This window comes from Myxine glutinosa, chromosome 7, assembly GCF_964187855.1.
Source record: "Myxine glutinosa chromosome 7, kmMyxGlut1.1, whole genome shotgun sequence".
NCBI lineage: Eukaryota > Metazoa > Chordata > Myxini > Myxiniformes > Myxinidae > Myxine > Myxine glutinosa.
In genome coordinates, this window is record NC_136267.1 from 109,910,704 (window position 1) to 109,937,502 (window position 26,799).

Here is a 26,799-nt window from a genome sequence, read left to right on the forward strand (position 1 = left end):
ATGCGGAAGTTTCGCCATTTGGAGGGTTTAATGGCGTTTGTTCGAGAGATTATAATCATTTGACGTGTGTGTGCTCGTGTATAAGTACATAAAATAAAAATCTGTTATGAAAGGGAGAGTGTGACACCGGTGAGAACAATGAGGAAACTTTCTCGGCAGCTTGTGCTCACCCGAGCTCGAGCACCGGCTTTGTCTGCAGTTCGGAGGCTGAATGTGTGGTCAGTACAGTAATATGGTAACTTGGGTGTGAAGAAGGGTAACGCTCCTCAAGGGAGGAATGGGATTTGTGTGGTAACTGGGAAGTACAGTTATGGTAACTTAGGTGTGAAGAAGAAGGGTAACGGTCCTCAAGAGAGGAATGCGAATGTGTGCAGTAGTGCAGGCCCTAGATTATATTTATAGACCGCGTACACCTCCATCAATATATATATATATATATCGTGTGTGATGTGGAGTGCAGGATACAGATAGTGTGTTATGGGATGTGAGGTGGGAGTGGGAGTGGGCGCATCATGGGATGTGAGGTGGGGGCGGAAGGGGGGGAGGATCATGGGATGTGAGGTGGGAGTGGGGGCGGGAGGGGATCATGGGATGTGAGGTGGGAGTGGGGGCGGGAGGGGATCATGGGATTGGGGTGAGGTGGGAGTGGGGGCGGGAGGGGGATCATGGGATGTGAGGTGGGGGGGGGGGGGAGATCATGGGATGTGAGGTGGGAGTGGGGGCGGAGGGGGGGGGGGGATCATGGGATGTGAGGGATGGGGGTATGGTGTGTTATGGTATCTGGGGGGGAGGAGGGGGTGTATGGTGTGTTACAGTATCTGGGGGGGGGGGGGGTATGGTGTGTTATGGGATTGGGGATGGTGTATGTTGTGTTTATGGGATTTGAGGAGGGGGGGGTATAGTGCATTATGGGATTTGAGTGTGGGTGTGGTGTATTATGGGGGGTGGTGGGGGGGGGGGTCAGGGGATGTGAGGGGGTGGGGTAAGGTATGGTGTGTTATGGGATCTTGTGGGGGTGGGGTGGGGTATGGTGTGTTTACAGAATTTTTATAGTGTGTTATGGTATCTGGGGGGTGTGGTGGGGGGGTGGGTATTGTGTGTTATGGGATTTGGACGTATGGTTTGTTGTGGGATATGAATGGGGGCAGTGTGTGTTTATGGGATGGGGGGTGGGGGAGGAAGGTATGGTCTGTTGTGGGATGTGGTGTGTTATGGGATATGAAGGGGGGTACTGTGTGTTGTGCGATTTCGGGGTATGGTTTGTTGTGGGATTTGGGGGTATGGTTTGTTGTGGGATTTGAGGGAGCAGTGTATGTTTATGGGATGTGGGGGTTATGGTGTGTTGTGGGATGTGGTGTGTGATGTGATATGAGTGGGTTGTTCGGACCATGTGCCCCCATGTTAGAGGTAAATGAGACCTTCAATTCCTCCCCCTGGAATTGTCTGAATTGCCTGAAATTCCTGCAATGATTGGTCGTGTTATTGAGTGATATCTTTATAGCTTTCATGTGATTGGGAAAATTCTGTATTAAACATTTTCTTTAGCAATATAAATGATTGCATGTACATTTGCGATGTACTTAAATATGGTGGAGTGTTTCCATTATTGTCCCCAACAGTCAATCATACGTACGTAATAAGTAGATGGTCATAATCCAGAATTGGTTATTTTTCAACAACAATTTTATGCTATCGTGTTGCATGTTGTTAATATTTACTGTTGTTCCCACAGGGGCAGTGATCTAAATGATGTAAGTACAGTTTAAACCTTTTTTTTGTTGTTGGTAATAATATCAAGGTGGGGAAGGAGGGAACGAACATCTAAAATGCCTCCATATTTGTATCGATGATCTTTTGGAAATGTTTGATCTTAAAATAATGGGAATAGGTGATATTTTCATGGATTATCGATGATCTCTCCATGGAATGCGTTGCATTCAGTGGAACAATTGCATTTGTGCAGGGAATGCTTTTTCTGTAGCTTCAGAAATATGCAGTAGAACCTGATTAAATATAGTAATTAAAATGTATGAGTAAGGGGCAGTATAATTATTACATACTATCAAAGGTACCCGCGTTGCCAGGCAATGCAGAGTCGCTTCGCTGATGGGAATAGTAAGAGTGGGGTGGGGGAGGTCAATTTTGAATTTGGTGTGTCAATGTCAATTTTGTAACTTTAAAAAACATCGTATGTATCGTCTCATCCTTATACAGTGCCGAAAGAAAGTGTACAACCCCTTTCAAAATGGTGACCCGTCCAGAATTGTACTTCTTAGCCAATGAAACTGCTTCGACAGCCCAATGTGCCTCACGGCGTGAAAGGAATGGTTGTTTATTTGGTTACAGTGCATGTTTAGCGTTGGCGTGAAGTAATTTAATTGTGGTAAAGGATTATGTGTCGATATTTGTATCAAAAGCTGTTGTCTTCCCTCCCTAATGTTTGTGTCTGAAACCGCTTCTCCCTCAACCATTTTAATGTTATCTCCTTTGTAATCTGTCTTGCTTTGTGGGGAATTTGGCTTCACAACAACGAGAAAACGCAAGTTGTGGTGCAGAGGTGCAGGTTTTGGCGTGAAGGGCGAGTCCTAGACATTTGAGAGGCTCAGGGGAGGGGTTTGCCTTTATATATGGCTGAACCAGCAATCGGTGGGGGCGACATCATGGTGTGGTGCGTCGTGGGAGCCATTAAAGCACACATCCACATCCAGTCAGAGCTCAGTCCGGTTCCTAGTTCTAGTATGGATGTTCCACTGTTCCAATCGGGGTTCCCATAGTTCAGTCGGGTTTCGCAGAGTCCAGAGCTGTTGTCCAGGTGGGGTCGAATGGGTTGTCAAGTGTAGTGTGCCGAGTTTGCTATTCCAGGTGGCAGAGCCCAAGGGAGTTTGCGGGTCACCCCACACCCTCATCTGTAAGAGTGCGGTGCGCGCTGGGCCCTCTAGCAGGGCTGGTGGAGCATTGGCTCCAAACACGGAACTTGGCGGTGCCCGAGCAGGCCGCAATGGGTATTTTAAGTCGTCTCTTCTTCTGGTCTTCCTCCTGTGGTGTGTCTGTGGGCCCGTTAAGGCTTATCTTGATAATGATCTGTTCGCACAAAACCTGGAGTGTGTATTTCATCTTGTTAATATAATTGAGTGTCATGTTCTCATGTTTCCTGTTCTCCCTTCCCCATTTACTAAGCACACACGTGATTGAACTGCGTCTCCATTGTGTATTCGAGTTGGCACTATCAATAAAACTGCTTGGTTTTAGAAGGGACAGATTTGGCGGGAGGGTTAGCTTCCAAGGTTAATCTTATCCCCCATTGAACGCGACAAACCGCTCCAGTTGCAATTTTTAGTGCCTCGGTGTGAAGGAGGAATCTGGTGTGTCGCTCGATCGACCTCGGACAAACCAAATTGAGCTAGGTAAATGAGCGATTATGCCCTCAGTGCGTCTGGGTGAATTGGCTGACAGAACTGTCCTAACGATCTTATTACACCCTGGTGACGTCAGTGCTTACCCCACTGTTCTCATCGCCACTTTTCCACCCTACGCATCCCTCCCCCAATTCAAGCTTATGAACTACAACAACAACAACATGCATTTTATGGCCATTTTCCTTGCTAGAGCGGGGGTTAGCCTTGCGGTCCCCATGACAATGTTCTCCATTTTGCCCTATTTTCTGCATCCCCCCTTGTTAACCCCCTTGCCCGCATTTCTTCTTCGACCATCTTTAGCCAAGTCTTTCTCGGTCTTCCCCATCCTCTACTTCCTTCGACATTCATTTCCATCACTCTTCTCAACCAGTCACTTTCATCCTTCCTTAACACATGACCAAACCATCTCAACCTGTTCCTCTTCACAGCATCCATCACAGGCTCTATTCCCATCATCTTTCGCAATTCATCATTTGTCTTCCTCTCTCTCAACGACACTCCGCACATCCACCGAACCATTCGCATTTCCACCCTTTCCAGCCTTCGTTGCTGCTCTACGTTCATTACGCATGTCTCGCTCCCATTAAAGCTTATGAACTGTTGGATTGAATTAATGTGGTGTTAATGTGGTACAGGCTTGATGGACTAAATGGCATCGTCTTGCATCAAACTTCCTCGTGTGTCATTGTATTTAATAGGTATCTTTGGTGAAAGAAATACAGAACTTGGAGGTTTTGACATTGAGGTAAGAACAAGGAAATGCACGTTTTGAGTTGGGTGTTTTCAATGACATTAAAGAGATTAAGGGTTGCTCTGTAATGTGGTCGGTGAATCTCTCCTTGCATGAACAGCAGGAACAGTATTTCCAGCTTGCATGACCTGAGCAGCTGCAAACACCTTTCGGAACTCTACTTGCGCGGTAACTGCATCACCAGCCTCAGCGAACTTCACTTCCTTGAAGCCTTGCCCAGATTGTGTGTGCTCTGGTTGGCTGGGAACCCATGTTGTGGTTCCGACCCTGTTGCCTATCGTCTGGCTGTGCTGCGCTGCCTACCCAACTTGCAACTTTTGGACAATCGGTGTACGTACAGCCCATCTGATTAGACAGTCAGGGGGACGGGGTGCGGGGCTGCCTTTTGTTTCTTTGCTTGCTGATTATTTCTGAATAACTTGTTTCATAATGTTCACCTCAGGTTCAAATTCCATAAATATAATGATATCTTCAAATCTGTTTTTTGGTCTTTCTAATTTGTCTGTCTCATTTGACCTTGGATCTGATTGCTCAGGCAATCGTTCGCTTTATATGTCCAAGCACTGCTGCTGAGTCAGCAATGGTTAGCCCACCCGCGTAGCAGGAGACAATGTTTTGCAATTGTGTGTGTCTGTGTGTTTCTGTCCAGGCCATAACTTATTTTACCGTTTGAGCTTTTGTCACCAAATTTTCAATTAAAATATGTAGACGACTAATTAATAATTGGGTCAAAAATTAAAAGGGCAAAGTCACAAGTACAAATAGTCCTTATTGGTCTGTCCATTGCAGCATAGCATGAGACAGCCGGCTTTTTAATTTTAATTGCTTTTGTGTTTCTTTATTTTGTTTCTTTATCCACTTTCTTTTTCACATGCTTGCTCGTTTACCATTTGAGCTTTTGTCATCAAATTTTCAACAAACCTTTATTATGAGAATATGGAAAACAGTAATTAACTGGAACAGGCACTTCCACTTAGTTTAGCGCACACCTCCACTAAGCTGGACATTTTACGTTTAGTATCACACTGATAGGCCATATCTTAATCACGATATCAAGCACGATATCTCAAAAAGTTATGGACGGATTTGGACGAAACTTTGTGGACCGGTTGGGTGTGTGACAAGGACAAATTGATTCAAGTTTGGTGAAGATCTCAATATGGATTCGGATACGAGAATTATTTAAAATTTTAAGTGATTTTTAACCATTGAGAGACCGGGCGAAAAGCAATATATAACATGATATTTCAAAAATGTTGTGGACGAGTTATGAATAAACTTGGTGGACGGGTTGGTTAAGTGACAAGAACAAGCCAATTCGATTCTAGTTCAGGTCCGGATCCAGATCCGGCCTATCAGTGGGATACAAAACATAAACTGTTCAGCCTGGCGGAGGTATGTGCTCTACCTAGTGCCGTTCTAGTTTTCAATTGGTTTACACATTTTTCAGTGGCTATGATGTGGTGGGAATAAAATGATGCAATGGTAATGAAACATGATTGGCATCTCAGAGGTTGTGGTTTCAAACAGTTGAATGCCGATTTTCCGAATTCGCAGAAAGATGGTCATGGAATAGCTTGTTTATTTGCCCATTCTTTTCATGCCTTAAAGACAGAAGACTATGACAATGAAATGGGCATGTTCAATAGGGTTTCTGGAAATAAATAGCTCTCACAACACAAGTCAAAACTAGAAAGAGCAATCAGAAATTGCAGACCCTCGCCAGGACGTGTTTTCAGTGGTTTTTAAGGCTTTTGTGTTAAAACAAATATGGCGGCCGAACCACATGACCGATGACGTCATGATTAAATTTTTTTTTTCTCTGCCGATTTATCCCTAGATGATGCTCAATAAATTTCATCATGATCCGATGAAGTTTTGTACTTGTCGAATTATGATGTCATAATGGAGGCACCTATGACATCATCATTAACATATTTTATTCCCCATGGAGAGCTCTTTACAATGAGCAATGTCAAGTTTTTCTATGCAGCACTTTCGGAGATATGGAGGTGCAAAGTTTTTTTTGGTTTTTCCAAGATGGCGCCTATACCACGTGACCTATAACGCCATAATTATCATTAAAAATTATACAGCTGGAGTTGCACATATGGTGAAAAATTCTGGTCAATCAGACCAACGGTTGCAGGGAAAATCATATTCTGTGCAGACAGACAAACAAACAAATAAAATCACTCAAAGATCGACACTTGGCAAAACAGTATAAAGTAGAATGCCACTCAGTAGAGAATACTTTGACCTCAAAAATAATTTGTGGTTGAATTCAGTGATCTGATATGCAAATCGTCTTCAAAGTTAAAGTTAATCTAAAAAAATTGACAATTTTAGCAATTTGGCCTATGTTGACCTTTTGGCCAAAGCTGATCTCAAAAATAATTGGCGGTTAAATTCAGTTTGCCGATTATGTATATCCTATTCAAATTTCAAGTCAATCGGATGAAAATTGAGCATTTTAGAAATTTGAAAAAAGTGGTTGACCTTTGGCCTATTTTGACCTTTTCACCCCAAAGAGAAATAGGATTTTGTCGGACCACTAACTCTACCATTTGGTAAAGTTACGTGAAGATCGGTTTAAAATTGTGACCTTTAGGCAAGTACAAGTGAGTGGACAGACAAACAAACACACAAACACACACACACACAAACAGGAGTGAGCAACATACTTGCAAAAAAAAAAAAAATTCTTTGCCAAGTAATAAAATCACTCATAGAGCAACACTTGTTAAAACAGTACAGAGTAGAATGCCACTCAGTCGACAATACTTTTGACCTCAAAAATAATTTGTGTTTGAATTCAGTGACCTGATATGCAAATCGTCTTCAAAGTTTAAGTTAATCTGAGAAAATTGACAATTTTAGAAATTTGGCCTATGTTGACCTTTTGGCCGATGCTGATTTCAAAAATAGTTGGTAGTTGGTTTCAGTTCGCTGAAATGCAAATCCTATTCAGATTTAAAGTCAATCGGATGAAAAGAGGATTTTAGAAATTAGTAAAAAGTGGTTGACCTTTGGCCGATGTTGACCTTTTGGCCTATGCTGATCTCTAAAATAGTCGGTGGTTGAATTCAGTTTTTTTATATACAAGATCGAGGCTCGTGAAAGAGCTAACATAAATCACACAAAAGTCAAACCGACACATAAAACATAATAAGGGGAGCGGTAGACAAGATGGGGAGAGAAGGGGAAGCACACAAACACAACATTTGAGAGCAGGGACATCGAGAGAACTGTGGGAGGGAGAGGGCTTGGTGGGAGGTGGGAGAGGTATAAAACATATGGACACTGCAAAGACTTCCAGGAAAGAAGTTGGAATTTCAAAAAAGTGGATCTGGGGTGAATTAGCAGGGGTAGAAAAGATCAAGGTTTTGGATGGGGGAAGATAAGAGATTGTGGTGAACAGCTGTTTTAAAGACCTGGAGGGAGGAGTGGGATTGAAGGGAGTGGGGGAGTTTGTTCCAGAGGCGGGAGAAAAGGGGAATGAAAGAGTGAAGGTGAGCAGAGAGCCTAGATTTTGGCAGGTTAACCATAAGAGGGTTGCTGGCAGATCTTGTGCGACCTGTAGGAATATTTGGGGGACAGAATACAGAGCTGGGGGAGCAAGGCCGGAGAGGAGTCTGTAGAAGACAGAAAGACCACCAACCTGCCTGCGGTGAGTGAGTGAAAGGCCCTTGGAGTTACCTTCATCGCAGTTAGCCGATATGTAAATCCTTTTCAAATTTCAAGTCAATTGGATGAAAATTGAGGATTTTAGAAATTTGAAATGGTTGTTGACCTTTGGCCTATGTTGACCTTTTGGCCGATGCTGATCTCAAAAATAGTTGGTGGTTGAATTCAGTTCGCCGATATGTATATCCTATTTAAATTTCAAGTCAATCGGATGAAAATTGAGGATTTTAGAAATTCAAAAAAAGTGGTTGACCTTTGGCCTATGTTGACCTTTTGACCCCAAAAATATATAGGATGTCGGACCACGAACTCTACCATTTGGTGAAGTTTCGTGAAAATCGGTTTAAAATTGTGACCTGTGGGCAAGTATAAGTGAGCGGACAGCCAAATGCAAAGTCACTCATAGAGTGAGTGACACTTGGCAAAACAGAACAAAGTAGCATGGCACTCAGTGGAGCATCCTTTTGACCTCAAAAATAATTGGTGGTTGAATTCAATGACCTGATATGCAAATCGTCGTCAAATTTTAAGTTAATCGGATGAAAAGTGACAATTTTAGAAATTCGGCTTATGTTGACCTTTTGGCCTATGTTGACCTTTTGGCCTATGTTGACCTTTTGGCCTATGTTGACCTTTTGGCCTATGTTGACCTTTTGGCCTATGTTGACCTTTTGGCCTATGTTGACCTTTTGGCCTATGTTGACCTTTTGGCCTCTGTTGACCTTTTGGCCTCTGTTGACCTTATGACCGATGTTGATCTTTAAAATAGTTATTGGTTGAATTCAGTTCGCTGACATGAAAATCCTATTCAAATTTCAAGTCAATCGGATGAAAATTGAGGATTTTAGAAATTTGAAAAAAGTGGTTGACCTTTGGCCGATTGACCTTGTGACCTATGTTGACCTCAAATAGTTGGTGGTTGAATTCAGTTAGCCGATGTGTATATCCTATTCAAATTTCAAGTCAATTGGATGAAAATTGAGGATTTTAGAAATTCGAAAAAAGTGGTTGACCTTTGGTCTGTTGACCTTTTGACCTTTTAACCTCAAAAATATATAGGATTTTGTCGGATCACGAACTCTACCATTTGGTGAAGTTTCGTGAAGATAGGTTTAAAATTGTGACCTGTAGGCAAGTATAAGTGAGCGGACAGACAAACACACAAACAAACACACACACACAAACCGGAGTGGTCAACATACTTGCAAAAAATTTTTTTTTTTTTTTTTGCCAAGTAACAAACTGATTCAAATGCAATACCCTCTCCTCAAGCGAGGGTAATAAAAACAAAATTATGCAATATATAAGCAAATAACGAATCAACTTCTAAAAATCAGCAAAAGTTATTTTGAAAGTCCGCTATTGAGGATGGACAAATGTATCAAAAAACAGCTCATATTGATACTTAATACTGTCATTGATACTTGCTCGCCCACGCCCAAGCACTATGCAAAATATCATGTCTTACTTTCAGGAGAGCAGTCCGTAACCATTTGAAAACGCACTGTAAGAGTTTCCAAAAGAGAATGTAGGATGATCTTTGTAGTATACCAAGTGGAGGATTGTGGAAGACCACAATCTCCAGGAAAGTAGTTGCTTTCTTTGGGTAGCCGATGATTGCCTGGACTGCATCTTAACTAACAGCTAACAGGTGATCTAAACAGAAGGAAGTAGGTGATAGCACGGAAGAAAATGTAAGATCCAGCAAAGTTTGCTTAGTACAGTATAAAAACATTAAATCCTGGAAGTAATTCGCAGTAAATTGCTTAGCTAGTTAAAGTCAGCTGTTGTAATAGTGATTTAAATTCGATTTTGAAGTTTCTCTTGCTCTTCCATGAGCCTAGGTGTTGTATACAAACTAGAAAACATATTTCCTAGATTGAAAATATCTCCCAATTCTAAAAATAAAAATAAAAATGTGAAGGTGGATCATGGACTTGGAAAATCTTGTCGAGTCGATATCATTTCAGGATAAATGTAGATATAATCTCAAAAGTTATTGAGCTATGAAGCACATTGCTTTAGGGCTCTGTGAATGGTTATGTCACAGGTCGACAAGAGCTCCGCATGGTTGTTGTTGCTGTAGTTGGGGATCAATTTTTGAAATGTGCATCCATTGGTCAGACATCTGCTGGACCCCACCCACATTTGTCGCTCGACTCTACCTACCATGGCGCCGACAAAATAATTTGGCCACAATCATGGTTTTCTGGTGGGCCTATGACATCAGGCCTGTAGGCCTCTGCTGATTATACACTGCCCAGGTTTGTTGCTCCAAATTTCCATTGGCTTTGCTTGGGTCGAGTGTTACTTACAGAGGACCCCAAAAAATCTAATCATGTGTCGAATAAAAATTATAAGTAAGGTTTAATCAAGCCTGTCAGGCACAATAATAATGCACAGTACTCACCTTCCGAAAAATAGCGTTACGTAATTTTTGATCGGCCTCATATTGGGGTTAAACAATTATGTAGGGACTGAGAATCAGCACGTTCTGATATAACCGTGGAGGGGGTTGTCATGGATGAGAGGTGTCGAGTTAATCTTTTAATAGCGCATTAAATGTGTGTTTCGCAATCATGTCCAACTTTTAAGAGTGCTTTAAATGCGCATTTCCCAATTGGCCAGTTACCAGATTTTGTCACAGATTGTGACCACAGTGCGGTCATTCTTGTTAAACTTGTAGGTGAATCAAAATGGATGCAAAGTTGTTTTAAAAATGAATTTGAAGTGGCAAGAGCCAAATGCGAGGTAAAATAGTCGAATTGGAGATGCATGCAGTGCCTCCACCTGTGGCATGCTCTCTAGGACGATGAGAAAACGTTATAACCAGGAGGACGTTACGTTTTCGGTTGTATCGTCAGGAGGCAATCGCATTTCAGTTCGACAAAGTAAATCTGTATCTATAATCTGATGTTTCACAAAGGCGAGAAACTTGCCAATGGAAAGGGAACGTGTTAAAAAGGGCCACTCAATCATGATAAGCCTTTGACGCGGAAGCCATTACACAAGGTTGGGCAACGGCAAGGTTCACTAAGACTGCAGTGCAGGTGGGATGGTTAAGGCACTTTGGCTCATGACAATTTCGAGTAATAGCTGGAACTGTATTATTTGAAATGGTGTAAACTGATAGAATGATAATGCCAAATAATGTCATCAAACCTACAGGGTTGGGTGGAGAGTGGGGGTGGTGGGGGGGATGGCACGGAGATCCATAAAATGGTGTATTTCTGCTTTCCAAAAGTTCCTAACTTATTCACTCGACTCGTATGTTTGTTTGTTTTTGTTACCCAAAAAACAATTGAACTACAGACTTGGCATTTAATATGGAATTTATTTTTTTTCTTGACTTGGGTTTACTTTCTGAACTCGGTATATCAATCTGGTGAGTTTCTTTTACGCTTCGGTGATTTCTTTGTTAAAAGAACCATGTCACTGATTGTCTGTCGCAGCAAGAAGTCAATAACAGGATTATATCACAGGTGGCATGACAAAATGTACGGACAGGTACATTTGACGATTGGCTTCACAATCGGGTATATAAGGGTTGTTGCGTTCTGTATTAGTGGAAAACAACTGCTGCATGTCTACAAAAGTTATTGCCGCTTCCCCTGGAGATGGTCCGTCAACTCTACAATGCTGCTTGTCATTTAGTGGTGGCTTTACGAAATTCCGGCATGAAACAGCGTGCTATTGCTCGGCAGTATGGCATCACTCAAGGTCAGGTGTCAAAGATCCTGAAAGGAAATGCTCAGAGGGGTGTCCCTACTCCAATACCGAGGTCAGGACGTCCCCGCAGAACCACAAGGAGGGATGATCGCCAGCTGCACCGGTTAGTCCGCAATGGCCGTACCAAGTCAGCTAATAGGCTTAGGGCTGAGTGGCAGCAACTGACAAATGTGCCTGTATCCAGAAGGCTAGTCAACCAACGACTGGTTCAAGCAGGCTATCGTGACAGGCGTCCACTGAGAAAGCCACGACTGACCAGACAACACCGCCAGCGCCGATTGCAGTGGGCCAGAGAGCACCGTCAATGGCAGCCAGGACACTGGAATCACGTGATCTTCAGTGACAAGTCAAGATTGCTGGTCTATCGTCAATATGGCCGCGTCCGAGTGTGCAGACAAGTGCATGAAGCCTACAACGAAGATTGTATACTGCCAAGAGTCCAAGCTGGAGGTGGTGGGGTGACCGTTTGGGCTGCTATTCATGCAGGGGGCAAAACTGACCTGGTTGTTCTCAATGGAAACCTGAACCTGTTCAAGCACAGGGCCATTCTGGAAGAAACATTGCTTCCATTTGTTTGTGCAGCCTTTCGATGAAACTTTGTCTTCCAAGATGACAATGCACGGCCTCATCGTGCTCGCATGATCCAACACTTTCTTGCTGACCGTGGTGTAGAGCATATGGAGTGGCCTGCCATGTCCCCGGATATGAATCCGACAGAGAACTTGTGGGCAGAATTAACGCGTCAAATCGACAACTTGGACCAGCAGCCTGCCTCTGTGCATGAATTGCAGCAGGTTATTGTAACTGCATGGCAAGCGATTCCTGTCCAAACCTTGGCAAATCTCGTGAACAGCATGCCTCAACGTGTACGTGCTCTCCTGAATGCTCGTGGGGGTTATACGAAGTACTGAACTGTAATTTTACTGTCCGTAATCCCAGTCGTAATTTAACTTTTGTTTTTGTTAAAAAAAATTTTTGGCTAATGTGCAAAATAAAGAGATAGTTCTGGAAAACGCACAGAAGTTTAACACAGTACTGTCCGTGAATTGAGTTCGATATCAGTTTACATCACTTTCAAGGATCAATTTACTTGCTTCGAAATGTCCAATGTGGTTTTTGTTTCTTTTGAAGGTCACATTAACAAAATCTCGAATAATTTCAACATAATTCCAATGAACTTTTGGTTCTAAGTCATCTTGAAAAGTAAGTTCACCCCCACAAAAAAATTATTCCATATTAAATGCCAAGTCTGTATAATGCACCATTGTGATGTGTGATGTCATCACACTCACTGACATGCAATTCAGATTGAGATTAAGTATTTTCTTAGTTGTGACATGAACTACTTATTTAGGCAAATGAAATCTGTCGCACACACTATTCGCTGCATACCGTTCGTATTTCAGCACATTATGCACATAATACGCTGATGTGTAGCCGTTACAGAGGAAGAACGGTTGCTGGCCCAGCAAGAAGGAAAGACGATACCCCCTGTGTCGATTCGAGCCTCCAATGCGTTTGAAAACGTTCCTGAAGATATTCAAGCTGCAGCAGGGGACTCTCTTCGATTTGACCTGGCCGAGACAAAGTAAATGACAGTTTATTTTAAGTTTTGTGTGTGTGCGTGTGTGCGTGTGCGTGCTTTGAGTTGATATGCAATAGCTCTTGGTGCTGTTTTAACAAAGCTCTAAGTTTACATTTTGCCTGTGATGGTTTATTTTTCCACAAGTTCTACAGGTATAAAGGCTTGTGTGTATCATTATCAGTACTGCTGCTCATCTAGGTATCGTCGGACCCCGCTATTCGCGGGGGATACGTTCCTGGAAAATGCCGTGAATTGTGAAACCACGAATGGTGGGGCATTGTTTCAATGTAAAAAGGGGGGATAGGTTCCCGAATCGCGAAAATAAGTGAATAGAGAGGAATAAACCGCGAATGGCGAGGCAAAATCCACGAATGGTGAGGCAAATCCACGAATGGTGAGGCAAATCCACGAATGGTGAGGCAAATCCACGAATGGTGAGGCAAATCCACGAATGGTGAGGCAAATCCACGAATGGTGAGGCAAATCCACGAATGGTGAGGCAAATCCAGAGAATGTCGACGATAATCCGCGATTGTCGATGAAAGTCCTGGAAATGGCGAGACAAAACCCGCAAATGTCGGCGATAATCCCGCAAATGGCGAGGCAAATCCCGCGAATGTCAACGATAATCCGTGAATGCATGCCATGCGCCAGTTTCAATGGGGAAAAAGGAGACAGCTAATTGCACTAATAGATGCTGTGGAGTGTTTTCATTCTGTACAGTTACTCGTGGGGATGACGTGTTATGCAGCTGGTGGAACATCCTGCGAAGCTCTCGATTATAGTGCGGCTAAAATTCGCGGCTGCGAAAGCCATGAAAACACAAAGCACACAGCAGTGAATGTAGAAGCACGTCATGCTCGTGGCTTGTAGATTTCTTTTTGCTAACGTCCAGCTGCTTTATGCATGGCTGGTGAAAGATGGGTTTCATAAATGTGTCAAGGTAGTGGCTCGTGAATTTTTTTTTTTTGCGCCCCTGAAAAAAAATTGCGGAATACGGCCGCGAATAGAAAAAAAAAAACAATAATTCACGGGACACTTTTCCACGAATAGACAAACAGGTCGTATTTTATAAACCGTGAATACGCAGAACCCGCGAATAGCGGAACCGCAAATAGCGGGGTCCGACTATTTCCAAAATGTATCAGAAATTAGTTGTTCTTGCAAAAAGGCTGATGATGAAGCAATGAATGCATTCAAACAGTCATTGATTGTGGGGAAGTGGGGGGAGGTTGCATGAAGAAAAAATCCGAGTTGGTTAGTTACTCCCGTCCCACTCGGGACATTAGGGCAGCAAATCATCTCCAATGAATCAGATTCCAAGCCAGCTCTTTTGCTCTGTTCTAGGTGGTTTCCCTCTCATTCAAGGCTTCTGTGAAGGTACTCCTCCGAGTCCTTTTTGGCCTCCATCTCTTTCTTTTCCCACCAGGTGGATCAATTCAGTGGCGATTCTAGCAAGTTGCCTCTCGGGTAGTTGTAGGATATGACCTTCCAACCTCAGATGTCTCTCCATCACAATATCTGTCAGGTGTTGTTGTCCTCTCTGTGCCAGCAAATCCTCATTGGTGATGTCTCTCCAGGTGGTGCCCATGATCTTGTGGAGACATCACTGACGAAATACATCGACTTCATGCCACATTTATTGTCCTCTTCCATGTCTCACTGACAGATTGCCGTTGGTACCATGTGTGACCGAGAACAGCACTTGGTAGAGTGCATACCCCCGCCAGGCTGAACAGTTGACATTTTGTATCCCACTGATATGACAGATCTGCATCCGGACCTGAACCAAAATGGAATTGGCTTGTTCGTATCACCGACCCAACTCATTTATCCATCAGGTTTTGTCATAACCCATCCCTAACTTTTTTAAATATCATGCTGCATATCGTTTTTGATCCGATCTCTCAATTGTGAAGAATCACTTTGAAAATTATACTATCCAGATCCAATTCCTGACCAAAGTCAAATCAATTTTTCTTTGTCACACACCCAACATGTCCACCAAGTTTCGTCTGAATCCTTCCACAACTTTGAGATATCTTGCTTACAGACAGAAAATCAGGAGTGAAAACATAACCGCCATCCACCTAAGGTGGCAGAGGTGTACTCATCCTTAAAATTTTGCTGTCAATCACCACCTCGTGCACTCACCCATGTTAATCCAACCATGATCTCTTCTCCGTGTGCTGATTCTTTCCCATTCTGTTCCTCCCCAGGCCGTTGTTAACTTTGAGTTATTCCTCTTTGTGTATGTCTACCTCTCCCCTTCTCTCATTTCCTTTGGTAGTCTGTAAACTTCCTGCTCTTTTGTCATTTGGCATACCAGACCAGACCAGACCAGGCTTGCTGTTGAATGACTGAATGAATGATCATTTTAAGGCCATTTTCCCCGCTAGAGCGGGGGTTAGCCTTGCGGACCCCATGACAATCATGGTTCCCTGTTTGAGGCAATGTTTTTATGGCCGGATGCCCTTCCTGACGCCAACCCTTGGTCACGCTCTTACAATGCGCAGGGATACGGTGTACCTATTCTAAACCGGGGTACACACCGTGATCATTCATCCCAGCAAGTTGGTACTCAATTTGCCGACCTCGGAAGGATGACAGGCTGAGTCAACCCCCCTGGCGTTAATTCAGCGATCGACCGGGATTCGAACCCAGGATCCTAGGATCCCAAGCCGGCACCCTAACCGCTAAGCCAACACCAGGAATGGTTTGCTGTGTATGGTGATTTTATTTGTTGGATTTTAAATAGTGTTGTATTTTTTTTTATCCGTCGATTTTATGTCTGACAAATGGTCCCTTTACATAGTGAAAACTCCACTTGAACGTAGTACATTTTAAATTTTTGTTTTGTAAAGTCGGTCCTTCTCAAGTCTATCACACTGCTGTACAAGTCTGGTATTGGCTTAACAGTTAAGTTGGCTGGTTTGAGATCTTGGGGTCTCGAGTTTGAGCCTGTCGTGCTGTTAAATAACACCAGTTGGGTTGACTCAGCCTGTCATCCTTCCGAAGTCAGCAAAACGAGTACCAGCCTACTGGAAACAGGGGGCAATGCATCAGTGGCACAGCGACGCTCCCAGTAATGATGCAACCAGCAGCCATAGGCTACATACGAAATGATGATGATTGCTGTACAAACTGTTGAGTTGATCACCTCCACAGACTTGGTCAGTTGGCCACATTGCACATGATAATTGGAACTTTGGTTATGACGAACTTCCCTGCAAATGTCTGCTGCTCTTCTTCTGCTCCAATCGGTTATTCTGATCATTTCCTTGTTAAAGTGGATATCTATCTGGCCATTCTCAGCGCCGACGAGTCTGGCATTTCACTCAGGCTGACTGGCACGGTCTTCAAGCAGCCATCAATCATCTGGACTGGTCTCCCATCTCTACTGCCTCTGACATAAATTCTTCCTGGGAATTCTTCCAAAGTAAACCTCTCTCTCATGCACAGATTTATCCCATCTTGTCTTCAGTTATCATAACCTTCCACCTGTCCATGGTACACTGAAGCTTGTGGTGAGGCAGTTGCCATGAAGCAACTTGCCTTCACCTCATGGAAGGCTAATCCAACTGAAGAAAATCTCAGTTCCTTTCAAAAAGCTCGGAACAAGTTTGTCTACCCTCAGGAGAGCCAAGAAACAATATCTCTCTCCTCTCAAGACGACGAGTCTGGCATTTCACTCAGGCTGACTGGCATGGTCTTCAAGCAGCCATCAAGCATCTGCAAAGAAAGATGTAGGAAAAAGTTCGGAAAACGCTTGGATTCGGAAAAGGGTCAGAGAGCGGTATTCAGGATTGCAAAGCAGATAGCGGAAGAGAGGAATGATGTGATGGGGGTGAGTTGCTTGAAGGATGAAGTGGGACAAATCGTTGTGGACCCAGATGGAATTACAGGAAGATGGAAGAGATATATGGAAATACTGTTGAATGCAGAGAATGAATGGGACGGCAACCTCGAGAGTAACCCAGTTTTAGGAATGGCAGAGAAGATAACTGAGAAGGAAGTTGAGGAAGCGACAAAAGCAATGAAGAGTAGAAAAGTGGGAGGGCCGACGGGAGTTGTGGGAGATATGTTGAAGGCAGCGGGAAGTTGAGGTGTGAAGAGAATGACAGAGATCTGTAATCTGGTGGTGAAAGAAGGCCGCATTCCAGTGGCTTGGGAACCGAGTACCCTCGTCCCTCTATACAAGGGGAAAGGTGACCCTCTGGACTGTGGCTTGTATCGAGCGACAGTCCATGTACGATGGCAATGTACGAGAGAGGGCGCACAGCTCTAAGGACGAAGGACGGGAACAGTGGTGATTTTGAGGTGAAGGTTGGAGTGCATCAGGGCTCGGTACAAAGTCCACTACTATTTGTAGCTGTGATGGAGGTGCTGGCTCGGAATGTAAAGGAGGGTTTATCGTGGGAGTTGTTGTTTGCAGATGATCTGGTGTTGATTGCGGAAAGTATGGATGGACTGAAGGAGAAGATGAACAAGTGGAAGGAATGTACGGAGACAAAAGGTCTGAAGGTGAATATCGGAAAAACGAAGGTGATGGCAAGTGGTAAAGCATGTGGTGAGGTAGAAAGAACTGGGAAGTGGCCGTGTGCTGTGTGCAGGAAGGGTGTCGGCGTGAACTCCATTCAATGTACAATGTGCGCGAAGTGGGTTCATCAAAAATGTAGTGGTCTGAGAGGGTCATTAACCAGTTTGGCAGCTACATTCAAGTGTAAGGTGTGCACAGAGGGAGCTGCAGATGGAGGAAATGTTGAGTTGGATCTTGGAGACGGCATGAAGCTAGAAGGTGTGAAAACATTTTGCTACCGAGGAGACATGCTGAATGGAGAAGGTGGATCAGACTCGGCAACGGTTGCTAGAGTGAGATGTGCATGGAAGAAGTTTCGGGAACTGAGTGGCGTGCTGACGAGGAGGGGAGTGTCGTTGAAGCTGAAGGGAAAGGTGTATGCTGCATGTTTGAGAGGTGTTATGATTTATGGGAGTGAGACAAGGGTAATGAACAGAGAGCAGCAACGAAGGCTGGAAAGGGTGGAAATGCGAATGGTTCGGTGGATGTGCGGAGCATGGTTGAGACAGAGGAAGACAAATGATGAATTGCGAAAGATGATGGGAATAGAGCCTGTGATGGTTGCTGTGAAGAGAAACAGGTTGAGATGGTTTGTTCATGTGTTGAGGAAGGATGAAAGTGACTGGTTGAGAATAGTGATGGAAATAAATAGAGAAGGAAGTAGAGGACAGGGAAGACCGAGAAAGACTTGGCTAAAGGTGGTGGAAGAAGAAATGCGGGCAAGGGGGTTAACAAGGGGAGATTCAGAAAATAGGGCAAAATGGAGAAGATTGTCTTGGGGCCCGCAAGGCTAACCCCCACTCCAGCAGGGAAAATGGCCTTTAAATGCCTTTTGTTGTTGTTGTTGTCGTCTCAAGACTGGACTCTCAAACCTGTCTCCCTCCTCCAAATCTTGATGGCGTCTGGTCAAATCTGTTTCTGGTGTTTGTTCCTCTTCCATCCCCTCCCTTACCTCAAACGGCAAAACAGCTGACTCTGCACGTGAATAAGCGGAATTGCCTCAACTCTGTGTTTGCCCCTAAATCTTGTGTCCCAAACCCGTCCCTCTCTGTACCCACTGTACCCAGTCATACCCAGCTGCTCCTGGACTCTGTGTCCTTCTCTCCTGACAAGGTGGAGAAGTTTCTGTCAATCCTCGATTCATCCATTTCATGATTTGCGTGATCCTTCATGATCATGATCCTTCCTGATCCTGATCATTGATTTCATGATCCTTCATGATTTCATCCATTTCATCCGTTTCATGATTCTGCAACTGGACCAGACGGCATCAGCCCACGGGTCCTAAAATCCTGCTCTGCCGCACTATCTCACCCTCTCTCTGTTCTCTTCACCCTCTATTATGCTCAAGGTCATCTACCATCAGCTTGGAAATCAGCCAACATTACCACTTTACACAAAAAGGTGCAACAACAGATCCTTGCAACTGCAGACCAATCAGCCTTTTCCCAATTATCAGCAAGGTCATGGAATCCATCATTGCTTCGGATATCAAATCTTTCCTCTTCTCCAATGGCTTGATCTCTGATCATCAATTTGGTTTCAGACCAGTTCACTCTACTCTGGACATGCTGCTTCTGCTGTCTCAACAATGGATGGAGGTCCTCAATGCCAAACAGGAAATTGGAGCTGTCTCCCTTGACATATCACGTGCCTTCGATACGGTCTGGCACCCAGCTCTGCTCACCAAACTCTCCCCCTGTGGTATCCATGGAAATCTCCACGCATGGCTTGCGGACTTCCTCTCTGGTCGTAGTCAATGTGTGGCCCTGAATGGGTTTCTCATCTCCCCTTCCTGTTCAGGCTGGAGTTCCTCAGGGCAGTGTTCTGGGCCCTGTGCTTTTCTGGTCTTCATCAATGATTTCTCTGACTCTCTTGAAAATCCTCTCCATCTCTTTGCTGATGACTCCACACTCTGCCGCTCCATTCCTCATATCTCAGATCGGCAGTCTGAAGCCTCCCCACCCTCTGCAAACCAAGACAAAATCACAGACTGGTCAAACAAGTAGAACATGTCTTTCAATCCTGACAAATCTCTCACTCTTACGATGTCTCTCCGAAAAGACCGACTGGACAACCCTCCCATCGACTTTCTGAACAATCCTCTCCAAGAAGTTCTGTCACTCAATCTTTTGGGTCTCACTATCTGCCATGATCTTTCCTGGGAAAACCACATTTCCAAGCTGGCCACCAAAGCCAGTCGCCGACTGGGCATCCTCTGTCGTGCGAGGTCCTTCCTTGGCACACCTGAGCTCCTCACCACATACAAGGGTTTCATCCGCAGCTCAATGGAATACTGTTCTCCCCTCTGGGCTGGTGCTCATGCCTCACACCTCGCTCGTCCTCACGCTGTTGAAACCAAAGCTTTCAGAATCGTTGGAATCTCCCCCGATGAAGCTAACTCCGAGGACCTTTCACTCACTCACCGCAGGCAGGTAGGTGGTCTTTCTGTCTTCTACCGACTCCTATCTGGCCTAGCTCCCCCAGCTCTATTTGTGCTCTGCCCCCCAAATATTCCAATACACTACTCACAATAAGTTAGGGATATTGGCAGGTTCTTCGGTGTGGTTGATTTTGTGTATTAATTATGTTGAAAAAAGTTGTTGGTCCTCATTCTATGGTTATTAATGTGTGAAAAAACACAGCATTCTTGATTTCAATACCATAACCCTAACCCCTATAAAAAAATTAACTCACTCCCACAATATCCCTAACTTATTGTGAGTAGTGTAGGTCGCACAAGATCTGCCAGCAACCCTCTTCGGGTGAAATTGCCAAAATCAAGACTCTCTGCTCACCTTCACCCCTTCATTGTCCCCCGTCGCTCAGCGGAGCGAAAGGGGGACTATGGCTTTCCCCTCCGTCCGTCCGTGCGTGTGTGCGGGCATGCGTGCGTGTGCGGGCGGGCGTGCGTGCATGCGAAAGCGAAGGACCGCATTCGAATTTGGTGTGGGTGCAACCCACGTCACAATCCAAGATGGCCGCCGCCATGTATGTCTGATGCCATGTATGTCTGAACCTTGTAACCTGCATATCTTGAAAAATAAGCGAAGTACCAACGTCTAATCTGGTGTGTGGGTGTATCTCGCCATAAGGAAGAACGCTATTGAAAATTGGGTCGCCAGGTCAAAATCCAAGATGGCCGCCACCATATATTTGTCTGAACCTTGTGAGCGAAATATCTTGAAAAATAAGCGAAGTACCAACTTCTAATCTGGTGTGTGTGTGTGTGTGTATCTAGGCATAAGGAAGAACGCTATTGAAAATTGGGTCGCCATGTCAATATCCAAGATGGCCGCCGCCATGTATGTCCGAACCTTGTGAGATGAATATCTTGAAAAATAAGCGAAGTACCAACTTCTAATTTGGTGTGGGTGTATCTCGCCATAAGGAAGAACGCTATTGAAAATTGGGTCGCCACGTCAAAATCCAAGAAGGCCGCCACCATATATATGTCTGAACCTTGTGAGCGAAATATCTTGAAAAATAAGCAAAGTACCAACTTCTAATCTGGTGCGTGTGTGTATCTAGACATAAGGAAGAACGCTATTGAAAATTGGGTCGCCATGTCAAAATCCAAGATGGCCGCCGCCATGTATGTCCGAACCTTGTGAGATGAATATCTTGAAAAATAAGCGAAGTACCAACTTCTAATTTGGTGTGTGGGTGTATCTCGCCATAAGGAAGAACGCTATTGACAATTGGGTCGCCACGTCAAAATCCAAGATGGCCGCCACCATATATATGTCTGAACCTTGTGAACGAAATATCTCGAAAAATAAGCGAAGTACCAACTTCTAATCTGGTGTGTGGGTGTATCTCGGCACACGGAAGAACGTTGTTTAAAATTGGGTTGCCACGTCAAAATCCAAGATGGCCGCCGCCATGTATGTCCGAATCTTGTGAGAAGAATATCGTGAAAGATAAGCGAAGTACCAACTTCTAATTTGGTGTGTGGGTGTATCTCGGCATAAGGAAGACCGCTATTGTAAAGTGGGTCGCCACGTCAAAATCCAGGACGGCCGCCACCATATATATGTTTGAACCTTGTGAGCGAAATATCTTGAAAAATAAGCGAAGTACCTTCTCGTGTGTGGGTGTATCTCGGCATAAGGAAGAACGCTATTGAAAATTGGGTCGCCACGTCAAAATCCAAGATGGCCGCCTCCATGTATGTCTGACGCTTGTGAGCGAAATATCATATCATAGCATGTTTTCTGCGTGTTCCACTTTGTCAACTCACATCACTTCCCCGACGGGGGACCAAGGCATAACGCTTGTTCCTCTTTACTCCCACCTCTGGAACAAACTCCGTCACTCTCTTCAATCCCACTCCTCCCTCTAGGTCTTTAAAACAGCTGTTCACCACCATCTCTTATCTTCCCCCATCCAAAACCTTGATATCTTCTGCCCCTGTAAATTTACCCCAAATCCACTTTTTTTTTGAAATACCGACTTTTTTTATTTCCTGGAAGTTCCAGCAGTGTCCATGTGTTTTATACTTCCCCCTCCCCTACCTTCCCCTGCCTCCTCCCCCCAAGCCCCCCCCCCCCTTCCACAGATCTTCCGTTGTCCCTGTTCTCTGCTGTTGTACTTGTGTGCTTCCCTCTCTCTCCCCATCTTGTCTCCCACTCCCTTTTTTGTATGTTTTGTGTGTCCGTTTGTTGTTGTTTTTTTGTGATTGATGTTAGCTCTTACATGAGCCTCGATGTTGTATCCAACAAAAAGCAAAAAAAAACTGATATTGATAAGTTATTCTTCCCACAGGGTTGCAGTGAGCCTGGTCAATAAGAGCAGATTTGTGACAAGTGGTCATGATCAGGAATTGGTTGTTAATTTGTGTGTAAACTGTTATCATCTGACGGGCATTTAATCCCTTTCATGCCAAGAGGAAAAAGTTGGATGTGAAACACTCTTTAAATATATATATTTTAAAAAGAATGCTTGTACAAAAGTCCACATTGCTTTTGGAGTGTCGAATGGTCAGTCACATGAAAAAGTAAATGCACAAGAAAAAAAATTATGGAACAATTTGGTCAACTGGAGGAATGTGCGAAAAATTAATGCATCATGTAAACCAAAAGTAAAGACATAATGGAGATTTGAAGGTTGTTTTAGAAAACCAAATCAGAAGAATTGGGTTGTGAGTGTACAAAAGAGTGAGGTTAATTGAAAGGTTGGGAAATTTGTAGGAAGCTTCTCAGAATAAAACAAAGAAATTTGAAAAGAGGCACTGATGGCCGTTCTGGTGAGCTGTGCTGCATGGATGGCCGTGCTGGTGAGTTGTGTTGCGTGGATGGCCGTGCTGGTGAGTTGTGTTGCGTGAATGGCCGTGCTGGTGAGTTATGTTGCCTGGATAGCCGTGCTGGTGAGTTGTGTTGCATGGATGGCCGTGCTGGTTAGTTGTGTTGCATGGATGGCTGTGTTGCGTGGATGGCCGTGCTGGTGAGTTGTGTTGCGTGGATGGCCGTGCTGGTGAGTTGTGTTGCGTGGATGGGCATGCTGGTGAGTTGTGTTGCGTGGATGGGCATGCTGGTGAGTTGTGTTGCGTGGATGGCCGTGCTGGTAAGTTGTGTTGCGTGGATGGGCATGCTGGTGAGTTGTGTTGCGTGAATGGGTGTGCTGGTGAGTTGTGTTGTGTGGATTGGCGTGCTGGTGAGTTGTGTTGCGTGGATGGGCGTGCTGGTGAGTTGTGTTGCGTGGATGGCCGGGCTGGTGAGTTGTGTTGCGTGGATGGGCGTGCTGGTGAGTTGTGTTGCATGGATGGCCGGACTGGTGAGTTGTTGCGTGGATGGCCGGGCTGGTGAGTTGTGTTGCGTGGATGGCCGTGCTGGTGAGTTTTGTTGCGTGGATGGCCGTGCTGGTGAGTTGTGTTGCATGGATGGCCGTGCTGGCGACCATTCTGACGAGCGGTGCCTTGGTGACCGTGCTGGCAATCGGTGCTATGTCGATGGGCATGTCAATGAGCAATGTTTTGTGATTTGCAGCCTGATTAGGGAGGAACTTGGTCTGAAGCCCCTTCCTGAAGAAAAGTTTGCCTGCTCAAATCCTGCATTATTACTTGGCAGGCCGTGCAGTTCAAAGGTGAGGTTGCACGTATTTAATAACACAAAGTGGAAATTTTAATGCACGAGTCTTTCTCTTTCTCCGAGAATATAAAAATACATTTCGCGAATTAAAAGTTGGAACAAACACTCGTTTGAATCTCCTTCCCAGTGTTTGTCCAGGGGAGGGTTCGGACTTCTGGATATTCAATGTAATCCAAATGTAGAGGATGGGTGGTATCATGGCTTTGGGGAGCATTTTATGAATGAAGTTCAACTTCAGTTGCATAATTTGATCTGAACGAACTGATTCTCACAAAACTGTCACTTATTTTCCTATGTCACAGCTGAAGTGTTCCGCCATTTTATTTAATTCTGGGTCTAAAGTCGAGTTATTTTGGGTTTTATTTGTGATAGTATATCGTATATGTAATTCGAGAAGTGTGTTTGTTTGACTTCTATGCATTCCTGACCCGCTGGATGGAATGAGTTGAAAACTCCTGGTTCTAACTCTTCGTCTATCTCCGTTGTATGCTGCCCAACCCACCCTTCCTTCACCTCAAATGCCACCACAGCACAGCTGACTGCCTGTGAGAAGGCCGATTGACTCAACTTTGTTTGCTTTCTAACGTTTCCTACCCAACCCCTCATTGGCTGTCCCTACTTCATTCACTCACACTGGCCGACTCATAGATACTCTTTCTCACCCAAGGTGAGAACATTTCTGACGACCCTAAATTTCGACAAGAGGCGCAAAACGGAGTCACCATCCATTTTCTGAAAACTTGCCTTGCCTCTCTTGAATATCCTCTTTCTCCTCTCTTCACCTAAGTTTGATTTCCAACCCAAGTCATTCCATGCTGGACATGCTGCTGTCCAAACAATGTCTGGGACCCTCAATCTCAGATGTGAGATCAGGGTCAGTTTTTGGACATATCTTGAGCATTTGAGATGCTCCACATTGCTTTCTAATCTCTCAGCCTCGGGCTTCCATGGCCAACTCATCTCATAGCTTGCTGACTCCCTCTACTCCCGTAGTCAGCACGTATGTGGCTCTCAATGGGATCTTCTCATCTCATCCCCTGTCGAGGCCAGAGTGCCCAAAGGTAATGTATTGGGCCCAGTCTTGTTCCTAATATTTATCAACAATCTTTCTGATTTCTGGAAAAAACCTCATCTTTTCATTGATGACTCCACCCTCTGCAATTACACCTCTCACCCTTCATATAGGCAGGCAACAGCATCTATATCTCTATATCTCTCTATATATATATATATATATATATCTCTCTCTCTCTCTCTCTCTCTCTCTCTCTCGATATAATCAGGAACTGGTCCAACACTTGGAGCATGTCTTTCAACCCTGAGAATTCTCACTCTCGCACTGTCTTTCTGAAAGGATTGTGTGGTGAATGTTCCAATCAACTGTCTTGAAAACATCTCAAAGAAGGTTAGTCCTTCAAACTTCTGGCCTCACCATTAGCTGTGATCTCTCTTGGACAATCCACGCATCAGAGTTGGCCTAAAAAGCCAGCGTGCATCATGCCAAGTGTTTCCTTGGCAAATCCGGACTTCTAACACTTTACAAGGCCTTTAATCTACAGCTTGGAGCACTGTTCCCCCCTTTGGTCTGGTGCACCTGCCTCATACCTTTTACTTATTTACACCATGGAGTTCAAGGCCCTAAAAATCAATGGAATCTGCTCGAAGCGTTGTTGAAGTTGAGCATTTTTCTCCGACATCACAAACAGATTGGGGGCCTGTCTTGTCTTTCTACTGCCTCCATTCTAATCTTTCTTTCTACGACATCTGTCCCATGCAGGTAACTATTTTTAATCGTTTATCATGACATTTTGCTCTGTTCTCCCCTGCTTTTTACCTCCACCACCGAAGAGGTTATGTTTTCACCCCTGCCTGTTTGTCTGTGTGAACAGGATGTCTCAAAAAGTTTGTTAATGGATTTGGATGAAATTTATGTGACAAGGGCGAAATTAGTGGAGTTTGGTGAAGATCAGAATCCAGATGTGGATCAGGGAATTTTTTTTAAAGTAATTTGTCACCACTGAGTGATAGTGCCAAAAACGATATACAGTATAGCATGATGTCTCACAAAGTTGTGGACTGATTTAGAGGAAACTTGGTGGATGAGTTGGTTGACCGACAAGAACAAGCCGATTAGATTTTTGTTCAGGTTCAGATCCGGCCTATCGGTGGGCTACAAAATATAAACTGTTCATCCTGGCAGAGGTATGCGCTCTACCGAGTGCCGTTCTTGTTATTCATTGTATTTTGTTTTGTGAAATCTCATGAACAGTACTTCTGTAGCTCATTGTAAAATGTTGCAAATGTGATTGATTTTAAGGCTCCCAGATGTCTCCGCTTTTCGCGATTTCACGCAACTCGTGCTCTTTGCCTTTCATTCAGATATAAGTTGACTTTGAGAATTTTATTTTTTTAAATGTACAAATGGAGTTTTGGCGTCCTCTTCTGCATCGTTTAACATTCTTCTGTGTTGTGCACTGTTGGGGCAGCAGAAGAGCTGTGTGTTGGAGGCTGTGTTGCTGCTCTTACAAGAGCTGAAGCAAGAAGAGCTGCAGATCGTACTCAGGACAACTGAACAGAAGCTATGCCTCTAACACGGTTAGCTCATACCTTTCAATCAGAGCACAATAATCACAAACGGGCATTGACACTCAATCATTCTGTGTGCTCAAATCACTGAATCGTAGGTGGAGTTTGACTTCTCTATTGATGAGGGGAAGGGGGAAGGCAGATGACTAAATGTTAGTCATGGGTAGCTCGGTCTGATTTACGAATTTACTGCTCGTTAGTAAAGTATAGTTCGTGTTCAGTTTTAGTGTACTTGAAATCAAAAATACAGTTTACGTTCATTATTTAATCTTTATTTTTTGTGGGTTTTTTTTTAAGCCAAATTATTTGACATGTTTACCAACAATGGCATAACAACAAATTATTGAATAAACATAATCGAGAACTTTATCAATCAT

At 44.2% G+C, this 26,799-nt stretch overlaps 2 protein-coding genes across 3 annotated transcripts in view; one reads left to right on the forward strand and one right to left on the reverse strand.

Moving 5' to 3' along the window:
- LOC137431584 (cilia- and flagella-associated protein 410) lies at positions 1-26,791 on the forward strand. Of its 2 annotated transcripts, none has more exons than XM_068123063.2 (7): positions 1-218; positions 1,733-1,751; positions 4,115-4,161; positions 4,268-4,497; positions 13,021-13,171; positions 23,735-23,831; positions 26,326-26,791. In XM_068123063.2, exons 1-7 carry the CDS (start codon positions 139-141, stop codon positions 26,425-26,427), a joined length of 726 nt encoding a protein of 241 aa, XP_067979164.1. In that variant the 5' UTR covers positions 1-138; the 3' UTR covers positions 26,428-26,791. The 2 variants fall into 2 exon arrangements, with proteins under 2 accessions (XP_067979164.1, XP_067979166.1); XM_068123065.2 differs by having other exon boundaries at positions 39-218; positions 4,271-4,497.
- The window catches only part of LOC137431586 (hyccin), a 576,074-nt gene that overhangs the window by 66,406 nt on the left and 482,869 nt on the right, over positions 1-26,799 (reverse strand). The window lies entirely within an intron of this gene.